Below are 26713 nucleotides of genomic sequence, written 5' to 3' on the forward strand. Positions count from 1 at the left end.
GAAGTAAATTATCCCTTTGTCCAGTGTATCCACACTCTACATGCTACCCACCTGTCAGTCATTTAATAGCCATCTTGGTTATCAGATCAACTGATGCGGTACCACAGTTCTTATGTTCAAGTCACCCTTATTTTACTTAATAATGGCCCCAAAGAGCAAGCGTAGTGACACTGGCAATTCAGATATGCCAAAGAGAAGCTGGAAAGTGCTTCCATTAAGTGAAAATGTGCAAGTTCTTGACTTAATAAGGACAGAAAAAAAACTCATACACTGAGATTGCTAAGACGTACTAAGAACACATCTATTAAATTGCCTAATTTATAAATTAAGCTTTACCATAAGTATGTACGTATAGGAGAAAACATAGTACATACAGGATTTGGTACTGTCCGAGTTTTCAGTCATCCCCTGGGGGCCCTGGAAAGTATTCCCCATGAATAAAGGGGGGACTACTATACTCAGTGAGGTATGCTAGATTCTATGTTAACTAAAGGATGAAGGATAGCAAGACTTTGCTAAATTAGTTAATGGACATGAAAGCATTTTATAGACTATATACCTGTACAAATTATGGGTATATAATTCCAAACGTCAGGTTGTTTTCCACTGGTATTCCTTCTCCCAGTTGTTCCCCTCTTGCCCTCATGCCAGCCAAGGGTTTCTCCTTCCTAAGCCTCAGGGTCTCAGAGTTTCCTTCTCTATATGACAGTGCAGGTAATGCCCTGTATGTCAGCATGTATTTTGCTGCTCAACATGTGTATACATTTGCTGCGTGTAGCTGAAAAAGCCTACTACCACAAGTTTATATAATAAAGACATTTAATTGTCTTATATAGTAAGATCATACCTATTAGACCTCAAAGTGAAAATGTCAAATTCGGAAACAAGATTTTTGAATCTGGAGTTGTTAGAAGAGGCCAGAGCTGGAGATATGGGATGGGATGAGATGAGATTGCTTAGCAGGAATGTATGGAGGATAAAAGGGGAAACCAGTGGTAAGCCCTGGCCATGCCAATATTTAGAAGTCAAGAAGAGGGGAGAGAACTAAGAGAGAGAATAGAATGTGAACTAGGGAAAGCAGAAGAGTGTGATGTCCTAGAAGGGATTACAGGTAAGGAGCGGTCTACTGTGTCTACAGGTGCTAAGATATCAAGACAGGAATTAGCTAAGATAGTATCTTCTCCATATTTAAAACCACTTAAACTTAAAAAAATAGTTTTAAATATTGGAAATTTTAATCATCCTAGCTGTTAAGGGAAATTTTGGGAGTAGGGATGAATTTTGTATCCTTCAGAGCTCACCCCTAAATGACTACCTATTCAAAAAATGAAATAAAAGTGAAATATTCCACACACAAAAAAAAATCTCAAGCAGAATATTTTCTTACTCAGTGACATGTGGGAAAAGGCAATGAGAGCTTATTGTACTAAATCAGAAGAAAGCAAAGTGAAGAGACAAATGTGTGAGAAGGAATGGAGTAAATGTCAGAAAAAGCACTTCTTCTTTGCAACTTTCTAGATGTAAATCATTTGGGTTGCTACATATTAAATACTTAGTGTCATGTGTTCAAGCTATATCTCATTAAAGTAACAATGTTTTGGCATATCCACACAAGCATGGGGACCCAAAGATCACTAGGTTATTGAGAACTCCCCTAACTCAGAATCTGTTATCACAATCCTAGTGTAATAAGAGAATCCTACTTGTACTCAACATGTGCTAATGGCCATTCACTGTGTACTTTCACATATACTGGGGGTGCCAAAAAATGTATATAAGTGGACACTTTAGTCAACGTTGCTCAAGCAGTAGTTCGCCGTAATCAGAAGTGTCTGGATGCTGGTGGTAACCACTTTGAGCACCTCTTGTAATTGCAGAAGTCAAACGTGACTTGTATTCATCTTTTGTTATTAGTATATATTGAGTAGTACAATTTTAATAGTTTTCCCTTTCTTAAAATGTGTATACGTTTTTTTGGCACCCTCTGTATTACTTCTATACTGAAACAGCTTTGTGAAGGGATCATTTCCAAACCTTTGTGGAAGTAAACAGATTGTATTTCACAGAGGTTAAGTAACTTGTCCAAGGTCATACAACTAGGAAATATTGAGGTCAGGGTTTAACATACATCTGTCTGACTCTAACTCATATCTCTTCTTTTACTGCAGGATCTTTCTGCTCCTATGGGAAGGGGAACCGAGAATCTATTTCTTAGACATTTTTCACACTTTTAAGGATGTGTACAGCAGAGCAAACCAGGGGTCCCGCATCTGTCCAGGAAAATTTGGGTCTATTTAGAGCTGAGGCTGCTCCTGGGTGAGAGGTCTTAACTCCTAATTCATTCAGATAGACCTGGGGGCTTCAGGAGAATACAAAGGGGAACAAGTCCAGGTGAGACTCCTCAAGTACATTGTAATCCTGAAACTGGAGTAGAAAGGGGTCAGAGGGTAAATCATTCTTTTCGTCTTGAACCCTCTGATGTCTAAGAAAGTTGTTTCTTCTCAGACGCACCACACAACTTCAGGGCATTCCCAAAGAACTGAAAGACTGAAGGTGCCACCAATTATGCAGGCAGCGAATCTGTAGTGTTTGGGAACTCCTTTGTCACAAATTACACCTAATGAGGCTCTCTCTCACTTTCTCTCTTTTCTATCTCTCTCTCTCTGTATTCATCCCCTCTCTTAAAATTTATATGTTGAAATCCTAACCCCCAGTACCTCGTAATGTGACCTTATTTGAAAATAGGGTCATTGTAGATGTAATTAGTTAAATTAAGATGAGATCATGAAGATGGGCCCTCATCCAATATAATGGTTGTTCTTATTAAAAAAGGGAAATTTGGACACAGGGGAAGCATGCCGGGAGATGCCATGTGAAGGCTAAGGTAGACATGCTTCTATAAGCCAAGGAATGCCAAAGATTGCCAGCAAGTGTGTGTGTGTGTGAGTGTGTGTGTGTGTGCGTGTGTGCACACGCACTTTTTTTCTTTTGTAATCAATTTTCGTTTCAATTAGAAATGTCTGTATTGTCAGGGAAACCACTTTATCCTATAACCTGATTACGATGATTTTATTTTAAATTCTAATGGGTATGTGTTTCTCAACATTTTGTCAGTGTCCCCAGATCTCAATGAAATGGTCAACAAATACAACACAAATTTGAAGTCATCTTTTATGTTTTGATTATTAGAAGGACATATATTATAGTCAACTGATAAAAGTTAGAGCAAGAGAGAAAGAGAACAAATGAGAGAAGGTGGGGGTTGTGCATGATTCAGAAAGAGAACACATCGGTTTTCTCACCGATCTAGTCAATGCTTCATGAAGAATGATATGCGCCGTGCAAGGAGGCACTTACCACTCACATCAGAAGAAACACAAGCTTCCTGGTGGGTGATGGAAATGATAAATAATCTTAGACAGGGTAGGCTGTATATTACACACTGGTGCATTCACGAAGTATGTAGTCCACTCTCCTGGAACAACATAATTGGATCAGCTGTCATTTCTCGTCTTCAAAAGTTTTTTGACACAGGAGGGCATTCTGTTGGCAAAGTCATGGATGATGTAATTCATATCACAGTCTAACATTCAGAATCAGACTGGGGGGGTCTCCTGGTGAATGTGATCATTTCTTGCTGCTTTTCAGATCCTCAGGTAAGTATTAGAATTCATATTATTGTAGAATAAAAAGTTTTAACCTTTTGGACATCAGACGGAAGTCTGCACCTCCACAAATTATGTGCAAAATATTTTCTGTATGTGTATGTGTTCATTTTAACAGTAAGACTCATAGCTTTCAAGGGATTCTCCTAATATTCTGTGGCCCCTTTCACACACACACACACACACACACACACACACACACACACACACACACTCAAACACCCACAATGTAGGCAAGTACCATTGGAATTCTCAGAACGTGTACACAATTTGGCCTTATTTTTCTTTTCTGCTGATGGTCATCACAGGGGTAAGGAGGGGCCAAGGATATATTTTTGTCAACACCATCCCTAAAAGCAACAGAGATCCTAAGTGGTATGTGTGTGAGCAAGGTGTTGTCCTAGGAGAGAAAACTACTCCGAGTTACAGGAATACTGTGGCACATATGAGTGGCGGACACACATCAAGTGTACCAATTCCTGGTAAAATGATATTACTTACTAAACTCATCAAGAACCCCAAGTCTGTTAGAAGTTGCCATGTGTAGATTGAACTTTGTTTATGCCTTTATTCAAGAACATCTGTCTGGCAAAAAGTAGACATGAATCTAAGCCACTGTCATTTATCAGATGCCTGCAAATCAATGTCTTGTTGGAATTCATCTTTGTTTTACACCTGAAGCTGAATTTGGAATTGTTAATATAAGTACCCACACATTAACTAGATTCATAAAAAAATATAAGTATTCTTTGAAGAAATATGAGATAAAAAAGTGTTTGGAGAAATTGTTTTTATCTCTTTAATAACAGACCCTGACATACAGGGTCAAACCTTGATATACAAGGTACAAGGTCAACATATTATCATTGTTATTTTATTTTTTGTTTGAATTTGCAAAGGAAAGGACCCGATATAAATCTCTCAGGTTGGGTTTAAATTTTGTCCAGCTTGGGAAAAAGGGGTCAAGCTAGACTTTAATGTTACTCAGACTAATACTTCTATGAATAATTCAATTTTGACAACTTTTTTGACAGTTTTGTGTTTAAGAACTTTAAATAGAGGTATTTAAAAACATGAATAGAATTCAACACAAATGAAAATTAGGAAAAGTAGTACTATCTTCACATATGGCAATAAAGGTATTAATATCCTGAATATATACGTTTCTTAAAAAGAAATATGGGAAAGTTTACCATATTAGAAATATGGGAAAGTTTACCATATTAGAAATATGGGAAAGTTTACCAAAGTTTACCATATTAAAACATTTAAAAGTTACCAATTAAAAAATATCAGTAAGGCAGGAGGTTCACAAAAGAATAAATACAATTAAATGATAAACATATGAAAAAATTTCAACTTCACTAATAAAGAAATTCAAAATGCTCAGTTGTTATTTTTATGCTGTTATATTTAAAAGGTAAAAGTGATAACACTGTATTGCGGAAGGTTTGGGAAAATGGCACTCTTATAAATGGTGTTGAGGGGAAAAATGGTGCCATTTGTTTGATAATCTGGCAATAAACCACAAAAGCTTTAAAACATGCATACTTTTGAGCAAGAAATTACATTTATAAAAATGTAACCTTAGGAAGTGATTAGGAATTCAATGAAAAGGATATTACCTATAATAATATTTATAAAAAATAGTTTAAAATATTTTCAATCTCCAAAAATAAAGTATTATTTAGTTGTGATACTAGCAAATAATGGAATACCAAGCAGACTATAAAGATATACATGTATAATTACATTTGTAATATAGATGTTTTTGCTATGTTGCAAAGAAATAGAAAACAGATTATGATACTATAAAATTATGATCACATTTTTGCATAAATACATTATCTGTCAGTCTATCTATCTATCTACAAAATGGGGGAAAACTCTAAAAGGTTATACATCAAATGTTAGCAGTGGTTATCTCAAGACAGTGAAAATATGAATTGTTTTATATTCATTTTTGCTTCCGGATGTTCAACTTTTTCTACGATGAGCGTCCATTATTTGAATAACAGGAGTAAAAATGAATTTTAAAAATGGTGTATATATTTTTCTTCATTCTTTTAACAGTGGCAAACTATATGAAGAGGCTCTGGATACTACAATTTTAGTGTACTTATGTTGAAGAGAAAAAATACTGAAACACTTTCTTGTTCTCTCTTGAAAAAGAGAGTTTTGATAATTTATGATCAAGTAGAATAAATAAGTACAATAGCATGGATCTTGGAAAGATAGGTAAACATTACATAAAACAGTCAGTAGGTTGGGAGTAACAAAGATTCCAATCTGATAAAGTCAGATTTTTCCAAGTGCCAATCTATTTTTAAATTAAATAGATTTAATCCACGCCATACCTGGCTAGTTTCATCAAATAGAAAAGGGTTTTATGGCAAAATGGTTCCACCTTTTAGATTAGATTTCTCCCATACCCATCACTTATCCTCCATTACATGACCAATTGAAACCTTACACAAAGTAACTAAGCATAGAATTATTACTGCAGCCAAAAAGCGGAAAGAATAAGTTTTACTTAACTATGGCAGCAAGATAGATACCTCTTTTAATATCTATAGATTAAAAACCTGCTGCAAAATTTGCCATGTTGGCATAAGCTAACCCTTAAGTAATTCCGTGCAGACTTTAGCTGAGATCTGTTAGAAATCTTTTCTTCATAGCAGTCACTTAGCTTTGAAAGGGAAGAAGGTCTTTGATCAATAAGAACCTTGGCAAGATGGTTTTAAAGGATCCTGACTACAGTTGTTCAAAGCAAGTTTGTTGAAAACAACCCCAATTCACAGTACCAAAATTTCAGTGTGCCTCAGAGGGGTATAGAGGTCTAAGGAAGTCTTCTTTTCTTGGCTTACCTCTAGACTGGTATCTTTAAGCAAGATTCTATATGTGGAGTGTCAAAGAGTTCTGATGTTCCTACACCTTTGTCTTGGGACCAAACAATGGAGTAAGCCTTTGTAGAAGACGCAAATGGGAAAAAGGCTTGGTGATACTTTACTCAGCTTTTAATCAGTAAAATGGGGATTTTTTTTTTCCCCAAAGAACAGATAAAATCCTCACTTAGAAGTGTCTATGAAACTCTTTTTGGCTGTTAGGGTTTTTTGTTTGTTTGTTTGTTTTTCTGTTCATTTTTTGGTCGTTAAATATTCAGCAAAAGTAATTGTACAAAATCTTTGATTTTATTCAAATCGATAAATATTTTAACAGTCAGCATTTACTATAGTCTTAAAACATCTTTGTTTTAGAACATAGAAAGGCAATAAGATTATCCATTATCTTCCTGTTCAGAGATGACCACTCTTAATATTTGTATATACACGTATTCTAATCTGTGTTTTTATACATAATAACATTTTTGCAAATGAGAATCAAATTTTACATACTACTTTGTAACTAGATTTTCTGACTTTTAAATCAGGAAGCTGTGAATATCATATTTGTCTTTCTCCGTTTGGAAAAGAATGAATGAGCAAACTAAACAGAAATAGTCTCAGAGATATAGAGACTGATGGTTGCTACTTGGGAGGGGACTGGAGAGGGGGGCAAAGGTAAAGGGATTAGAAAGCACAAATTAGTAGCCCCAATATTGGGGATATGAAAGACAGTTTGGGGAATATAATCAGTAATGTTCTAAAGATTTTGTAGGGTGTCAGATGGGCTTGTCTCATTAGGGAGACAACTTCATGGCCTGTGTCGATGCCTGACCACTGCACTGTGCACCCGAAGCTGAAGCTAAATAATATTGAATGTCAACTACAATTAAATATATATAAAGTCCCAGGATATGGAGTACCGTACAGGAAATAGAGTCAGTGGAATTGTAACAACTACATATGACGTCAGAGGGGTAGTAGGTTGGGGGAGGGGGATTATCACTTTGTGAGGGGTGTAAATGTCTAACTATTACATTGTTTTGTACACCTGAAACTAATAAAAAAGAAGTTATGAATATTTAAAACACATCCCAAAATATTCTTTGAAAGAAAATAAATAGCGGCATAGTATTTCTTTATTTATCAGATCTTCTATTCTACAAGTATGTGAGAGGCATCTGTGAGCTAGGCACGGTGAAGATGCAGTGATTACTAAAATACAGCCTCTGACCTCAGTCAGCTTAGATTCTACGATGAGAGGGCTGGAGAGTGGTAAATGGAAATAAAGGTGCCTATGATGAGGCATGTTCAGAAGAGAGAGATCCAGGCAGCTCAAGGGATAAGAGAGCACCTTTAATTTGGAGGGTCAGAAGGGAGGGTTATAATGATCAGCATGATGACAGAATGTTTCTTATCCAATGTGGTTGCATCAAGTTCAAATGAGTTAATATCTATTAACTATCTAAGATAGTGCCTATCATGTATTTAATTCTCAATAAGACTTCACTATTATTATTGTTGTTGTTATTATGAATATTATAATTATATAGCAATTTAAAGAAAACACTGGCAATGGTGCAATCTGTTTGAAACCTCTTCTCCCTTCAACCCCCAAATTCAATAGGCCACAAATTTTCTGTAGCAAATGGGCTTTAAGCCTCAGCCACTGTGTCCACTTATGTCAAGAAGTCAAGCTGTGTGCCATCCATTACGCCCGCAATTAACATTTCCCTCCAATGTTCAGTCCCTAAAATGATCCAAGGAGTCATAAACTTGATGAGAGTATTTAATTACTTCAGTAAAATAGACCCATGGTCTGGTTTAATAACTGCATTTTTATGCATTTTTGAAACACTTATAATATGCATTTTAAACCAGTGACACTTATTTCCTTTTATTATTGTTCCCACTCTGTTAATATATGTTTATCTTATTTCAGTCTCCGTAGCTTTGAAACACTTACTTATTAATCAAAAGCCACTTAATTGCTGATATGCCATGTTACACATTAAGGAAACTAAAATAACACCAAGCAGCCAAGTACACACAGGTTCTTTTCCTCTTAATTAAAAGCTAGTTTGTACATATAATTCCCTTCCTGACATGTTATATGGAGGTATTAAAATTAGATTCAACTAGAATAGGGTTATTATAGATGTAAGTAAAGCATCACCAGAGTCTTGTTTTAGGGACTTAACTCAGCTATAGATGACAAGTTAATATATTGTGACTGGCTGTTCACTAATGGACTTATCCAAATTTGTAGAACTGTCAGGTGTAGAAACCATGGTTTGTCCTCCTGACTTGAAGTGCTAAGGATCCTAAACACACTCGCTACCTTGGAAAACATCCCAGGTCATGTCTTGATCAGCTTTTAATCTTTCCGCAGGCCTTGACATATATCTTAGAAACGTATTGGTTCATGATCCATGATCCAATATAAGTTCTAAAATGTCATTTGTGATGAAATTAATGTGTAGAGGAAAGGGGCTTCCTGAAGGGGCCAAAAACATCTCTAGAAGCACAAAAATGTAGGAAACAGTGAGAAGATCTTGTAAATAGTAATGTATGTTAGCCTCATCTCTAGCTAACATATTGTTTGGCAATAAAAATCCTGAATATAAGAGGAGGAGGAAACTATGCATTCTCTATTATAAGATGCCCACAGCCAAATGCTTCCGTTCTTGTAGCTAAGCTCTTTCACAGAGCAGCCCAAAAGCTGTGGGGACTCTTTGGGGACAAATATGTTGGGTGTTCAGTTAGCACCCTAGGAGGTAAGACTCTGCAAAAGACTTAGAAATAAGTCTTTGACGTAGCTTCTGTACCACCCCCTTCACACACACACACACACACACACACACACACACACACACACACACAGTTGTAGGCATCTTGCTGGATTCCTTACTGGACTGAAGCAGATTAGGATGGCCCTGTGCAGCTTAGAGGCAATGTGAGCAAGCCAAGGTCTCCTACAGCATCCCAACATGAATCTTCATATTCTTCAAACCTAATATGAGAAGGAAAATAGACATCTTCTGGTCCAGCTTTCTATTCTATAAAAGAGATCCAGAGAAGAAAGGCTACCTGCTCCAGGATATACAATATAGTGCCTGAATTATAAGATCAACTCAGTTTTCCTCATCTCTGGTTCCATATATTTTTATTACGTTAAGCTGATTAAAAGCCAAATATTACTCAGTGTAGACTCCCTGCAAATGGCTTTCTTCACTTCTGAGTAAGTCTTTTACATTAAAGACAGGTCCTTGTGAAAAAGAAAGTATAAAAACTTGCAAAAAAAAAATGGACTAGGTAAAATAGGAGTGCCAGGATCCACTTTAGGAAAAACAGATCCCGATTCTAGTGGTGAGTTTTACAAAGAAGAACAGCTTCACTGAACAGAGATGGTGTTCAGGGTCAGAACTTGAAATGGGGCCAATGAATAACGTACAATGATGCTGCCTTTTTTTAGTATAAAAGTATCCTTGTTGTCCATATTAATAGAAATTTGATGCTGTAAGACCAAACCCAAAAGTAAACAAAGGCTTAACAAAATGTTTCCTTTATCAGAAAGGGGGCAATTTTGTGCTCCATCCCTGGCTAGTGCCCATGGCAAATACCCCAACGATTATGCCTTTGGTATAGTTTAAACACTGATTGTCTTTAAAGGCATTTCAGTAACTTCAACAGAATTCAATGCCAAGACGTCACAAACAGGAAATACTCAATGTAATTTGCACAAAAGAATCGAGGTTGCTTGTTTCTATGGAATCTCATTTGTTGTGTGAACTTTACACCTGTGTAAGTATCATATTTCTTCCCCAAAGTTAGAGAGTTATGGTATGTTGGTAGGCCAACTGAGGTAGCAAAACTACATAAAATAAATTTCCCCAGCATAGATTTGGGGTCATGAACATTAAAATAGCAGGAAGTAGCTTTCTATAAAGTTCAGAATCATAGCAACAAATTTTCCTCTCACATCTTATCAAATCCCAGACACCTGCCCATGAAATTGGCAGCAGAAAGATTTTCCATGCTGCCGATTACAGGTTTCTCATCATCTTGCCAACTTGCTTTGTCTCCACAACCTGGCAAAATATAGCTATTGGCAGGAAAGTGCATATTTGAAGATGATTACAGTATATAGGGATTTTGGGTTCCATAATGTTTAATTAAGTAATTTAACTACTGTTTTAGCACTACAGATAGATCTGCTTTCTACTTTATAATATGCAGTGTGCTCTATAATTTCAGCCCTTTGGCCACCAGGCCCTCAAAGAAAGAACTAGAATGGGGTTTTCAATGAACATTATTTGCAACAGGAATAACTTAGCTAAGTATTAATGACCTTTGTACCTTGCATTGTCATGGCCAAAACCTTCCCTTTAGCTAACTTGAGACATCCAACTGCCTGCTGCTATAGAGGAAAGGGGGCCAAAGGCCAGGCTTTCTTGAGAAAGGCATTTCCAAATATCTTGACCATTTCTAGAACCAGGTCTTCTATAAAGTACAGAGATGAAGCCCTGCATTCCTATGGCAGCTGTGCTCTTTGGCTTGTTGCCCAGGGTAAGAGAATATTGCGTATAGGAGATGGGAAAGCCAGCTACACTTATTCTGGTTTGAAAAGGTTGTGAAAGGATGAAAAGATGTAAGGAAGTAAAGGTGGGGGTGAGGTATTAGGTAATGGGAACATCAAAACCAGGGAGGTAAAGGTAAGACGTTGGGGTGTTAGGTAAGGGGAACATTAAAACCAGGGAGCTATTTTTTTTTTTTTTAATTAACTTGAGCGATTCCAGAAAGTAACAATCTCATAGGCTGTCATCAACCATAAGAAGTCATATTCAGGTAAAATTGAAAGTACCAAAGTTTCAGCTTCTCTGAGCGTGGCTTGGTTCTCCTATAGCCAGTGGTTCTCAATGAGTGACAACAGCAGCAGCATTAGCATCAACATCAGCACCACCCGGGAACGTGTTAGAGGTGTATATTATTGGACCCTTTACTGACCTGCTGAATTAGACACTCCGAGAATGGAGCCCAGCAACCTGTGTTTCAAGTCCCCCAAGTTGTTGCTTGAGGAATGCTGTCCTATGGCCTGATTTTAGAAACTTCCACAGGTCCCAGAGGCAGACCAAGGAGGCTGAGCTGAAGTCACTGTCCCTGTCTTGTGACTTACTCAGGCAAGAGGCAAGGGTCTTGTAGGGTGGAACATATAGGCCAAGGGCTAGGTGGAGAATGTGCAGATATTCAGAGACCTTTATGACCCCAATTAGAATAGAAGAGAGGTTGAGACTGAAACTATCAGGGAACACCACTGAATCTTGACCCAAATGCGAGCGATCAACCTGCCAACTTTAGGTATAAACGGCAATAGGACATACATCACAAAAGCTACCAGACAAGGGACATATCCTCAGAAGGATACCTGAGGGAGCAGAAGACACACAACAGTCCAGGAAATGCTACATTCTGCAACTATGAAGTCAGACTAGTGACACCTCTCCCATCTTACTCCCAAGATACCCAAATACCATCTTGGAAAAGGGCAATGTGAAGGAGAAAGAAATGAAAGAAAGCATAGTCATCTTATCTGAAGAGTCACAATATCTCCAAAAAGAAAAGAAAACAATTTAGGAAGTTTGGACACCTGACAAAAGATTCAACTTTTAATGACAGAATGTTCATACTGAAAGGAAACTATTAATTGGAAGAATCTGGAAGTTTATTAATTGGCAGGTCTGAGTTCTATTTTCAGGGGAATAGCGCTCTTAAGGAAGCTTAGGACAGCATTGGAGAATAAATAAATGGTCTGAAAGCAAGATGCATAAATTAGTTACTACGCTAAGTAATTTTGTAACTCAGTAGTACAGTGCTTGCATTTTTCCTACCCTGAATACTCCTTGGAAATGAAATATTTCGGTGGAGAAATGATAGAATTAAATAATTTGAAAGGGATCTTAAAGTTGTGAGAACAGCTCACGACATTTTTACAGTTTACCCTTGGCAAATGATGCTCCATCCTCCCTCTTTCACAGACAAACCATCAAACAGATTTGCCAACATAGGCCTGACTCAGAGCCCTCGGGTGGAAGGAGTTTGGCAACATTAAAATGGTGAGCAAATTGGAAAGATCCAGGCAGGAATTTCACATTTGAAGACTTATTTAAGCAGAGTGAATATGCTGAGCCTGAAATAAAGGAATACAAAAATAAAATAAAAGGCAAAAAAGCAACGGATTTCTTTGTTACTAGGATTAGGCAATCTGCACTGGAGTTTTCAATTACTTCAAGTCAAGAGCATGATCTTGGAAATGACACCAATGTACCTCAACTGAAAAGTATTAAAAGCTTTTTAAAAATGTATCCAGACAGTATGTTTAAATATTGATGAACAATCTGTAAATGACTGCTGGCCAGTTGTAATAAAGAGGTGTATTCAGATGATATAATAATCTTCCCACCACTTGAAAATGTGCTGACTATGTAACATTCATCCGGAAAGAGCTTCTGCTTAGTATGCTGACCTAATGTTTTTTGGGTTTTTTTTTGTTTTTTTTTTCTTTCTGGAAAGATTGGCTTATATTTTTAATTAATTTAGAAAACTTTTTAATCAAGGTATAATTTTTACATAAGTTAAATTCACAAACCTACATGTTTAGTTCAGTAAATGTTTACATATGTATATATCCATTTAACCTTCATCCAGATCAAGATATTTTTAGCACCTCAAAAGTTCCCTTGTCCCCTTCTAAGGAAATAACAATTCTTAAGCCAACTATTATTCTGATTTCTAAGTGTTTATTACTTTGTTTAAAATTTTTGAACTGATATAAATGGAATCAAATAGTAATGATGTGTTTATGACTGGTTTCTTTTACTCAGAATTGTGTCTGTGAGCTTCATCTATGTTGTTGCGTTGGTTTCTTTTCATTGCTATGTGGTATTCCATTACGAATATATCACAATTTTCTTTTCATGGACATTTGGTTCATTTCCAGTTCTTAACTTTTATTAATGAAACTGCCCTGAGCATTCTTGTATAGGACTTTCGGTGAACATAAGCGTTAGTTTTTATTGGGTGTAAACCTAGGAGTGGAATTACAAAGTCAAAGGTATATATTTAACTTTAATAGGCATTGTTAGATTTCCAAAATGATTGTACCAATTTATACTCTTATCCAGAAGGCTAGCTTTTTAAATGAGGAACATATTTTGTATGTTTACAAGACAGGCCTTTCTCAATCCTGGCTATGTAAGGATGGTTTGTTTATCGTTACTTAGGCAGGGCATAAACGCTCTAGAAAAGAAAGTTTTTCACTTGGCTTATTCATTTTCAAATACAGCTGTGTATATGCCCATCAAGGAAAGATGACTTACACAGGAAACAATTTTAACTGCTTCAGAACCAACAAAATTATTATTAGGTGTCCATGTCCTTGGGTATAGATTTTTCTCTATATTGTTCAATATACAGGACCAGCTCACCTCTCAGAGCTTTCCTAACCCCAAAATAATATATATTTTCTTAAACTTTCATTTTTTCACATTGAAATAGATATGGAAAATAAAGGAGGCTATGCATGTGTCAGGGTAGGGGATATATGGGAAATCTCTGTACATTCCCGTTAATTTTGCTATTAACCTAAAACTGTTCTAAAAATGTAGTCTTTTTTTAAAAAGCATATTATACTCACTGAAGAAAATTAGGAAAGCATGCAGAAGAAGATAAAGACCCATAATTTGACTGTGAATATTATTTCCTTCCAGAACTTATTTATACATGAAAGAGTTCGAGTTATATGGAAATTATTTCCTTACAAAGGTTTTCTAACTTGTATTATTGTTTGTTTGATTCTTTTGTATTATTTAAATCTATTCATAGACAGCTTTTCATGTCAAAAACTACAGATATATATCATCATGTTTAAAGGCAGCAGAGAATTTGTACATAAAAACCATAATTGATTTAACTATTCCCCTATTGATGGATATTTATAGTATTAATGCTTTGTTTCTCTTTTGAAAACAATAATGTAGTTAAGTATTCTTATGTATACGTCTTGTGCACATGTCCAATTATTTTCCTTAGGATAAATTCCCAAAATTTAATTTCTAGGTTAAAGGCAATGCATATACTCAATTTTAATATATATTAATAAAATTCTTCCCCAAATTCTGTGCCAGTGTACATTCCCAGCTGTACGAGTGTGTAAAATTTCAGGGCTCCCCAAGACAAACAAATGAGAAAAACTCATAGACACAGACAATAGTTTAGTAGTTACTAGAGGGTAAGGGGGTTGGAGGGTGGGAGATGAGGGTAAGGGGGATCAAATATATGGTGATAGAAGGAGAACTGGCTCTGGGTGGTGAACATACAGTGGGATTTATAGATGATGTAATCCACAATTGTACACCTGAAGTCTATGTAATTTTACTAACAATTGTCACCCCAATAAATTTAAAAAAAAAATTCAAAGTTCCCAAGCATTTAGTTGCAATATTCTTTTTAGTCATCATTTTATTGACCGTCAATAGTGCCCATTTATATTTATATTTATTTAATTACAAGGAATAGTAAAAACATTTCCTTAATTTTATTCATTTGCAGTTATCACTTTGCAAATTACTTGTTTGCCTCATTAGACATATTTTTTTGCTATGTAAAGATTTTTATATGCAGAAAAATCTATTAATGTGTCTGCAACATTTATTTTAAATATTTTCCTTTTTTATTTTTAGAAAATCAGTATTTCCATTATTAATTTTTATTTATATTCTTAAGTGGAATATTGTGAGTTTTTTTCTGCCTAGTCTTCACAATTCTTGTTAAATTCAATCCTGATGTATTTTCACGATTGTTGCTAATTCAAATGGAATAATTTTTATTATATTACTTTATTAATTGCATACTAATTATTAAAATATTGTTACTTATTAATTTTTATGAAATATATTATATTAATTTATTTCTGTGGTCAGCACTTTGTCTAATACTATTTTTAATTAATACACATTTTCAATTGAGTCTCTTGGTTTTTCCAGCTATAAAATTAAATCATATAAAAACAATGATAATTTCTTCATTTTCAATATTTATAGCTTTTATTTTGTTCTACTGTCTGATCACATTGGAAAACTTCTAGAATCTTATTAGATAATCACAGTACAAAAGGACATCTCTGTCTTCTTCCTAATTTAATATAATTTATTTCATTATTAAACTTAATGCTGGCATTCTATTTGAGTTACGATGTTTTTCTAAAATATTATACTAAGGGAATATCTTCTTTTTCCCTATTTTTTAAGAGTTTTTGCCAAGTATACACAATAATTATTGTCAAAAATGCATGTCTTGGGATGGTCAGATGAGTCTTTAAGTAAACAGTAAGTTGATTTGTATAAATATCTCTCCTAGCATTGAACAACTCTTGTATTCAAAGTATAAACTCTACTTTGTCATTGAGCATTTTTCTTTCTATATACCCTGGGATTCATTTGCTAATGTTTGGTTGAAAATTTTAGCCTTAATATTTATAAGTAAGATTGTAGGTGCACAGTTTTCTGCTTGGTAATTCTCTTGTTTTTCTATTAGAATTGTGCTAGCTTGCTAGTAAAACTATGGTAGCATCCATTCTTTATTGTATGAAATATTTTCAATAGCAAATACCATTTCTATTTTATTCGAATAGTACCTATATTAAATGTCATTATGTGTCAGGTACTGTGCTGGGTATTGGCGATACCTCCATGAGTACTAAAGACAAGGTGCTTCTTTGAGAAGAACTTATAATAGAATCTGTTCCTTGAATGTTTGAAAGAATTACCCCAGTTTTAGGGTGTGGAGGGACAGCACGTGCAGTGTTTTATAACTTTTCTCATTTCTTCCATTTTAATGAGTATATTTCAGTTTTCTACTTTTGTCATTCATATTTTCTTGGAAAACTATTTCTCTCGAGGGTTTGATGTTATCTTTTAATAGAATAATCTCTGTCTGTGGTTATATCCCAGCTCCTAATTTGAGTGTTTCAGCTTTCTCTCTTTATCTTTACTTTTTTGTTATTGCTATAGTATTTTTTTTAATATAAAGCAAGGAACAAATTACTCTCCCAGCATCACATAGTCTGTTTTTGTCACATTATTGATAATGTGACAAGAAGATTTTCCAACTTTGAGAGGAAATCATGAGTACATTGAAGATGATGTGTTTTTTAAAGATCACTGGGCTGTGTGATCCTGGGCAAAGAACTCAATTCTTTCCTGGGACTCAGTTCCCTAATTTATTACTTGAGAAGAATGTGAATTTCTGAAGACCAGGAGCCATGTTTTATGAATCTGCTCCATGACCTAGGACAATGGCTGTTATGGGACAGGCTTTAATAACAATTTGTTGAATTGAGTTCTCTGCTGGAGGGCAGAGAGCTTGATTAGATGATTTTTTGAGGTACATTCCAGGTCTAAGAGCTACAATATTATATTAGAAAAATAATTACAGTGATGAAAAGAAAGTATTGTCAAAGAGTTAAAGACATCACAAAAATAGGTAGACCAGCTAGAGTTTTTCCTTTTTATGAACCATCCAGCAATATCATTACTCACTCTTAATTTAATCACTAGTCACATTGTTGGGGAAATATTGAATTATTTTATTTGGAATTCAATAAGGCCAATTCTTTTAGCTGTAATTTTATAAGGGGAAAATGAAATAGTTTAAACTTATGACCACAAATGAATAACAAGTTGTTTCACAGTCATGTTGAAATCACTCAATTTTCTGATGTCAGTATTTTTTTGTTAGTTGGTTTTTATAAGCCCAGCCTACAGTGTTTATTCAAATGGGTAATTCACATGGTTTTGAAAATCTTTTTTAAAAAATGATCTCATACTTCAATATTTTCACAGTTCCCTATTAAATGTTACCTTGAGAGTAAACTTGAGAAGTTATGAAAGTAAAGCATATTTCTGTGTTACTCTCTCTTACTAGCACATTGATCCATGGCTATCTTTGTCTTATTGTTTGTTTTCACTCATGGAACATTTTCTTCCATGTGAACGTTGTATTTCCAAGAGCAATGCCTAGTGGCTTTTTTTAGCATTGAATGGTAAATGTTTTCTCTCACAATTATCTACAGTGAATAGCAGTGTTTATCATCAACACTAGATTTGGGGCAAGGTGTGCCAATCTGACTTTCACATAAGCAATCAATCACTCACTGAAAATTCCATAGTGATATAATCATGTTGAAAAACTAAGTACTATTATAACCTTGAAAGAGCATTAGTCATATTAATAATGTTTCTTTCCCTTCTGGATTTGGAGGAGCTTATGGATTTTTTTATATAAACAAGTTTGAAAAACAAGATCATCCAGTTTAAATCATTGGAAAATCATATTTTGGGAGGGTTTACCCCAAATTGGTAGTTACAGTATAGTCACGGGGATGTAAAGTACAGCATAGGGAGTATAGTCAATAATAACATAATAACTATATATAGTGTCAGGTAGGTACTGGACTAATCGGGGGACCACTTCGTAAATTGTATAGATGTCTAGTTACTGTGCTGTACACCTGAAACTAATATAATATTGAATGTCAACTGTAATTAAAAGACATATTTAATTTTTAACTTATTGTTTTGATGAATTATATTAATAGAGGCTACAATGTTGAAAGGACTTCTACTTTGGACCCCAGCCCACTTTGCCTTGTAAGACGGTAATGTCACTTGTGAGCAACCAACTATTATTTTCATCCAGATATCTTTCTCTCCAAAACTAAGTCATTTTTCTCTTTAAATTAAAATAAATGCCTATGATCATCTATATGTCTTATTTGATTAAACACAATAAGGATATTGTGTAGAACCTTCTCTAGAGTCCTTTCAAGAAAAAAAGAAAAGAAGAGCATACATTGGCTTAGCTTCAGGAAAAAGTGATCACAATGTTTTGGGGTAAGGGGAGTAATGACTTGGGGTAGGGATTCATCCATAATACCCCAGGCCAACCTTACTTCTAATAAGATGGATTCATAAAAGTATTATAGCAAAAACCCACTTCAGCTCTCAATAGCTCATCCTGTAAAGAAAGGGAGAGGTACGTAATACCTAAGATTCTTCTAGTTCACCTATTTGGTGATCCATAAATTTGTTCCTGTGAGCTCTCATCACTAATGTTCTTACTTGGAGAATTTGTTGAGAAAAAGAAAGGTAAACTGTAACCTGAATGACAAGGATGTTTGAGGAAAAGAGCAATAGGTTGATGGTGCAATGGATATGTATTATCATTCCATGAGGCTGGAAGCTCGTGGCTTTGGTTCAGAATTGATAGTGAGAGATATTTCTTCATGGCAGTAAACTGAAGAGGCATCAATCAGAAGGAACCGGTAGACTCGAGCTCTGGGTTTTTATTACATGAAGAAGCATGAAAAGTACTTTACAACTGAGTTCTTCCACTCACCTTCTTTGAATGACAGTGCTCATTGATAGACTTCAGTAACTTTACTGAATACCAAGGCAAGCAGAAATTTCATCTGCAGGTGAAATATTATCTGCAGAAACTTCCTTCTGAAGCCCTGACACTTCCCCTATTTCCTCCACATTATGATGGCATTTTGGCATGAAAGTGAGTTTTCCATTTGATTGCTTGCTAAATTGAAGCTATTTGATAAATGGTGGAGCACACATGACACACAATGGTATATACAAATGCTGTAATGTTTGACAGAAAGCAATTTTAAAGCTTTTACTTTTGCTTTTCATATATTTAGTTAAAGATACCTTAGGAAATGGCTGGAGATTCGTACCGTATACATTCCAATACAGGCTTGAATACATATTTCAAATAGGAAGGAAGTGTAAGTTTGTGTTGTAGTTGCAAAAAATAAAAATAATAACTTAATTGTGTATTTTTCTACCATGTGAAATGAAATTTCATTGTGCACTTTAGATTTAGAAATCATTTTATCAGAAATTAATCTTGCACAATTTTTTAAAAAAAATAGGATGGATTTTAAGCATAACACTGATACCTTTTATAAAATAATAATGGTATGTACGATGAGAGAGTTTATAATTTAATGTTGGTTGGCTATTATCCTTTAAAAATGTAGTTCTAAAGAGCATCAACTCAAAAAAATCCTAAAAGGGTATATGAGCATTGTGTTATCACATTGTTATCTTATATTTTTGGAGTGTCACTTGTCAAATTTAACCTTTCCGAACCCCTTAGTAAGAGAAAAATGCCTAGGTGACTCGAGAAAAATTACATTAGGTAAAAGATTGCTGATGGAAACCCATAGATGACAGCTAATTGTCAGTATTGGTGCAAGTCAGTAAATTTATGCACATGTAATTTTGCTTGCAAATTTAGTCTGACTGTGTCGTGTTCTCTTTTCTGTTATTATCTTTCACAATTAAATAAAAGAAAAAATTGAAAAAAACCTGGTAAAGTTAGCAGGAAATACACACAGAGGTATACAATAATTTACAAATTGGTAGGAACTTCATGTCAAACTAAAGAATCTGCTTTTGTTTGTGTTTCAGACATAAATAATTTGTTGCTGTGTAAATTCTCAGAATACTATTGAATTGGCAGGAAACAGGAAAACCACCGGCTATGATGGAAGGCATTAGGAAGATCTCTATATCTCTCATGAATTTCTCATATAATTTAGAAGGGATCTCCTATGGTAAAATGGAAAGTGCATGGACCCTGAGGAAAATCGTATTTGTGTCCAGTTTTAGCTCCACTACTTAGGGGCTGTAGCATCTTGAGTAAGCTACTTTGGCCTTCCTGAGCTTCCATTCCCTCCTATATAAAATCAGCATGGATATACCTAGGGTTTCTGGGTGGGAATTCCTGCCAGTTCTCAGGATTTTTTTTTTCCCTTTCCCATTCCCGAATCCCGAGACATAAACTATTTTCTGTTCTCCACAATAAATTGTTTGCACAAAGTGATGGCCGATACTACCAACCACCTGGGTTCAAGGAGTCGATTTTCCAACCAACTTTTCTCGGGATTCGGAAACGGAAAAGCAAAAAGAATTTCTGAGAATGGGCTTGGAATTCCCGTCCGGAAACCCTAGATATAGCTCGTAGGCAGAGTTGTTAAGATTAAAATTGATAAAATGTGTATGATGTGCCACATTTAGTTCTCAATAAACATTCTTCCTTACTCATATTTTCCAATCACCAATTCTACATCTTTTACCAACAGAATGTTTTAAACATTGCTAGGTACTTGGAGTCTTCCGATATCAAAAGCTACTGAAAGGGATGAGGGTTTAACCATCAGTAAAATTAGTCTTCCATTTTTTGCAGCATGATAGCTGATTACTTAAATGAGTGGTTTCGTGGCAGGAATGAAACAGAGATAGCCCTAGCAGCATATATTTGACCATTCATTAACAGTTTTCATTATTAAAAAGATAATGTTAATTTTAGGAAAAGATATCAAAGTAGAAAGAATTTTGTTTTTAAATTAAGTTCAGTTCCATGGGCCAAAGACCTGTTTTGGCACTCTTCTTTTATCATACTCTTGCTTTGATTTCATTTACATTTTCAGTTCTTTGGAAGTGAGCTTCAAATCAAAATAAGATTATTTCTCTCATAGCATACAAGACAGGCTAAAATATAAATTCTTTGTGAAAAAGTGTTAAATCATTGCTCTCCTATCTGAGTTTGTGTGCATTCCAAATACTTGGGTTTTCCATGCTTAGAAAAGATGCAAAACTACTGAAAAGTTTGACTTCATCATTTACTTAAGTGCTGGTCCTGTCAATCATCATATATTATTAATAATCACACTCCAGTGGTGAAGAAAGCCGGCATTGCTACCATTACAGGACCTGTGGATCTTTACAAAGTGGCTTCCAAATACCATTTTTAGAGAATTTACAAGGTGATTATAGTGACCCGTCAAATCTCAAGCCAAATTTTGGAAGGAAGGTTTGAAGGTATTAATGCTATCAAGGATTGAGGAATTTCAAATTTGAATCATAATGGTTTCTTGGGGAAAACTATGGATTTCAAATATAAATTAATTCCTGGTTCCTCTCTACCCTATGGAACCAAAATAAAAGAAGAAACAATATTTATTATAGCTTTACAATTGTTTTTATTTCTTTCAAAAGAATAGCTGCCTCTGGGTAATTTAGAAAAAAATTGTCCATTCTTGTAATGAACATAACATTTCTTACTTGTTTCTTCATATTTTTATTAACAGCATTTGTGTTTTACATGAAAATATTATTTTTTATAGCTTGTTTACTTTCTCTGATAGAATAGCAGTGTGTGCTCACTGTAGATTATATAGAAAATACAGAAATTAATCAGTAAGAAAATAAAAATAATCTCATCGCCAGATGTGATAACTATTATTATGTTAAAATGTTTCCTCCCTATATTTTTTTGTTTTTGATTGTTTTTATTTTCACATTGTCAGATTCATATATACAATTATGTGATAAGATATTGTCACTTTGCTCTTTAACACCTCTATTTCTCCATCTATTAGAAATGTCTTGAAAATATTATTTTAATGGGTGCATATCATGGTATACATTTACTTAACCATCTGTAAAACACACTTTGGTTGTGTCCATGTCTTGGCCACTATGAAAAATGCTGCAATGAACATAAGGATATATATATATATCTTTACAGATAAATGTTTTTAGATCTTTTGGGTAGATACCCAGAAGAAGGATTGCTGGGTTGTACGGAAATTCTATTCTTATTTTTTGAGGAACCTCCATACTGTTTTCCATAGTGGCTGTACCAATTTAAATTCTCACAATAGTGTATGAGGGTTTATTTTTCTCCACAGCCTCTCCATACTTGTTATTACTTGTCTTGTTGATAATAGTCATTGTAACAAGTGTGAGGTGGTATCTCATTGTAATTTTGATTTGCATTTCCCTAATAGCTAGTGAAGTTGAGCATATTTTCACATATCTTTTGGCTGTTAGTTTGTCTTCTTGGGAGAAGTGTCTGTTCAGGTCTTCTGCCTATTATTTAATTGGATTGTGTTTTTTTTTTTTTTATTGTTGAGTTGTAAGAGTTCTTTATATATTTTGAATATTAGCCCCTTACCAGAGGTGTTGTTTGTAAATATCTTCTCCCATTCGGTTGGTTGCCCTTTATTTTGTTGGTTTCTTTTGCTGTGCAGAAGCTTTTTCATTTGATATGGCCCTATTCATTTATTTTTGCTTTTACTTCCCTTGCCTTTTAGGTCAAATTCATAAAATCCTCTCTGAGCCCAAGGTTTATAAGTTTAGAACCTATGCTTTCTTCGACGCATTTTATTGTTTTGGGTCTTATGTTTAGGTCTTTGATCCATTTTGAATTAATTTTGGTGCATGGTGACAGATAGCAGTCTAGTTTCATTCTTTTGCATGTGGCTTTCCAATTTTTCCAGCACCATTTATTAAAGAGGCTCAATTAACATCAGTTGATATTGTCTAACTGATGTGTTCACTCCAACCAGGGCTCCAAGAAAAGGGCAATGATTAATTAGTAATGTCTGTCGTTGGTACAGATGACAATGTGGAAACATGTACGGAGAAAGTTTTGCACAGCGGTTCTCAAAGTGTGGTCTTTGGGACAGCAGCAGCAGCTGCGGCCCCTGGAAACTTGTTAAAAATACAGATTCTCAGGCCCCACCCAGATCAATTGAACCAGAAACTGGAGGAGGGGACCACTCATCTGTTTTAATCTGTCCTCCAGGTGTCTCTGATCATGCTGAAATTAAGAACCTCTGGGATAGAGTAATGCCAGCTACAAACTACCCGAATTTACAGAATCACACCAAACAGCAATTTCTTGTGTTTCTTGGCAGAGATTTCTCATTATTTTTTCCCTTTTGAAAACTTCATTTTATTGCGTTTCAGTTTTCCCATGCCCTGTTTTCTTAATCTTTAAATTCAAATTGAAGACAATTTTAGAATGGGATATATTATGCTAGAATTTGACAGTGGTGCCTTCGGGGAAAGTGTGATATTTTAGGCTGATAGACATTTTATGTATTCAAAACAAAGGATGATATTGCAAAAAGTGTTATTAAAAATTACAGAAACTACCTGGAGTCAGAGAATCCTAAAAACAAGTAAAGTTCCTGAGATTACAAGAAGTGAATTCATAGGAAAGATTTCGAAGCATACTGGGAAAGGGGTTCTGACAATCATTATGTCCCTTAATCTATCATGCGTGACAAAATGCCCCAAAATTTATGTGCCTTGAGCAGCAACCCTCTTGCATGCTCAAAAGGAGCCAGAAATTGGGACAGAGCACAGCGGGAATGGCTTATCCTTACTCCATGTGATGTAAACTGGAGCTGGAATATCCAGTATCCTTCCCTCATTCACATAACTGGACCCCCAGCCAGAACAGCTTGAAAATCTGGGGCCTCACAAAGCATCAGAGTCTCCAGCAGGGTGGAAAAGGGGCCACCAAACAGAAGAGGCAAACCACCACTTAAAGGATAGGCCCCAAATTGCTACAGTATCACTTCCCCCAGATTTTATTCCAGTTTAAGGGGTTGGAGGAATCAAGTCCATATTCTGATAGAGGAAGTGAAAAAGAATTTATTGTCATCTTTAATCCAATATCCCAAAGGTTAAATTCTATGTATAGAGAATCTTACTACATGTTGTAGAAAAAAAAAGTAGAATTTATTTTACAGAAATTGCTTTATTGGCACATTTAATGCAATCTACACAATGAACATTTCAAGGACAATAATTGGGTTTTTCTCATCTTCAAATTCCTGTTACCTAGTACTGACTGCATCTGGCATATTATAAGCATTCAATAAATGGGTGTTGAGTGAATGATTAAATATTGTAAATGAGGGTGTATAAGTATAGATTAGATTATGTTGTTGGAACACATACTCCCCAAATTTTACAATCCGTCTGTCTTGAGTGAGTGAAAGCTCATCATTCTGGAACCCAGACTGAAGGAACAGGCATTCTCTGAGACTTCACTGGCTTTGTGGAAGAGGGAAAACAGAACAAGACAGAAACTCAAACGGCTCTTAAAGCATCAACTGGAAATGGCACACATCACTTCTACTCACATTTCATTGGCCAGAGCAGTTGAGCAATCACGCCTGATATCAACAGGCCAAGCATGTGTAATCCTCCCATAGGGAGAAACAATGAATCATTTGAGTAATAACATAACCTATTATGAAAAAGATGCCTATATTGATAACAGTACATGAATATTGGTTTTCTAAACAGTTATAAGATTGTACAGACTATCTTTTATAAGGATTATTAGCATTGTTTTTCAGATGATCTTGTTCCAGATGCTCTTTGAAAAGAATTCCCAACAAGTGGTTCCTTCCTTGAAAGGGAATGTTGACACATAATCACAGAAAAACAAGTCTACATATCAAGAGAGGACTCTGGTAGACAGTAACAAGTTGCTAAATTGCTCCTACAAGCAATCTCTTTGTTGAAGTTAATAGAAAACAGAAAATACATATTAAGTCTAATAATATAGTTTATATCAATAGCTGCTTCCTACAACTAAATTGTCTTAAAGGGACAGTCCTGCAACCAGGGTGGGCCAGATAGTGTAAACAAGTTGTTTTGATATTTAAGTTGCCTTTGTGCAGCTCTGCTTTCCATGAATTCCAGTTTGGTTGTGAATGAAGCACACAGAAGCCCTGAGGAAATACTCTACATGTCCATTGGTGGCTTCAGAAGGACTGGGGACTTCTGAAGCACATCATATGCAATTGATCTGAACTTTGCTGAGACACACTGTGCTGTGTTTTAAATACATGTACTAGGCCATTATTTTGGAATTATCTACATACGATATTTCTCTCACATAGGTTTGAAAAAGAATCTAATTGGCATCAGAAAATATTTTCAAAAAATTAGATGGAAATGCTGAATGTAATCTGGAAACGTGGGACCTCACTAGTAAATTTCATTCCTTGCAAGAGCAATTTACATTTGTTTTTACATTTTTGCCTTTGTCCCAAAAGGCCACAACGCCTGGAAAGGAAATAGTTTATCTAATTGCAGATACCTGTGTCTGTCCCATCACTTCCCTATGTGGCTTCAAAAAGGGGAAAAGTAGTTCTGCCAGCCAGAGAACCGATTATGGCTCTGAAGTTGGTTGGCAGGTTAGTTTACAGATTAACATTTTGCTGATGCATATTTATGGCCTAGAATCCCAAGTACTCACTTTATAATAGAACATGAGAGAGAGATGATAAAGTGGCACAACCCAGCACATCATCCCCATGGCAACTGTATCACAATGCAAAGTTACTGCTGGTGTAAAGGCAAGATGATTTTCTTCTTGATGCAAAATATTGCCTGCAAAGTCTGTGAACTGCGAAGGAGGTCAGAAGGGTTGTCTTTCTCTCCATCTCTTTTTCTCTCAGTAGCTTTCTTTTCTCTTGTCTTCTCACCTTTTCACCAACTTCTCTCTCCTCTTTCATGTGGCCATAAATAGCCAAGGAAAATGGGCATCTGTTTTTTAAGCTTTCTCATCATTCCTAAGCTTAATAGTCATAAACACAGGTTTTAATAATGCAATTATCAGAGAGAAAGGTGGCCACCTCAGAACAATGTGTATATCTTAAAGGTGTGGGGATTTTATTTCCTAATAAAAAATAGAAGTGTTTGCTTAATGATGGCTCTGCATACCCATCATTTGTCCAGGTGAATTGTTCTGAGTCTGAGAGGGGAACGCTCTCATTCATATTGATGAAAACATGTGATGTGGTCAGTCACACATATCCAGAGTGTAGGTGAAGGAACCTGATATTGTATATCAAGAGTTATTTCCCCATCTCTCGTACAAAAGAAAAATGTCTTGTCCCTTGGGCTTTACAAACTATTTCTGTGGGGAGAGATTGCCAGTTTCCCTAAATCAAAGTCCAGATGTTTCCCGTAAACTTTCATTAAGTACTGTATAGTTATTTCTCTTCTATGTATTTGGTTGTTTCCCTCCCTTCAACACATTGGGTATTCACGTGCCCCTAATTTCAGATAATATTTTAAATCTGTTACCTCTGTCTACGTTGGAGAAGGGCGGAAGGAAACTCCTTGACTGTTACTACTACATATGTCTGTTGTAACATCATTTAACAATAGCCAAGACATGAAAGCAGCCTGAAGGTCCATCAGTGGATGAATGGATAAA

At 35.3% G+C, this 26713-nt stretch overlaps 1 protein-coding gene across 1 annotated transcript in view; it reads left to right on the plus strand.

Moving 5' to 3' along the window:
* Positions 1-1008: 1008 nt before the first annotated feature.
* Positions 1009-26713, plus strand: part of LOC308507629 (uncharacterized protein) — a gene marked incomplete at its 5' end in the record, with an annotated part of 186090 nt that continues 160385 nt past the window's right edge. The window contains 2 exons of the mRNA XM_081072827.1: positions 1009-1111; positions 3649-3656. Coding sequence (XP_080928953.1) covers positions 1009-1111; positions 3649-3656 — 111 coding nt within the window. The remainder of the gene's footprint in view (positions 1112-3648; positions 3657-26713) is intronic.

The sequence above is a fragment of the Rhinolophus hipposideros genome (genome assembly GCF_964194185.1).
Source record: "Rhinolophus hipposideros genome assembly, chromosome: 14".
Taxonomy (NCBI): domain Eukaryota; kingdom Metazoa; phylum Chordata; class Mammalia; order Chiroptera; family Rhinolophidae; genus Rhinolophus; species Rhinolophus hipposideros.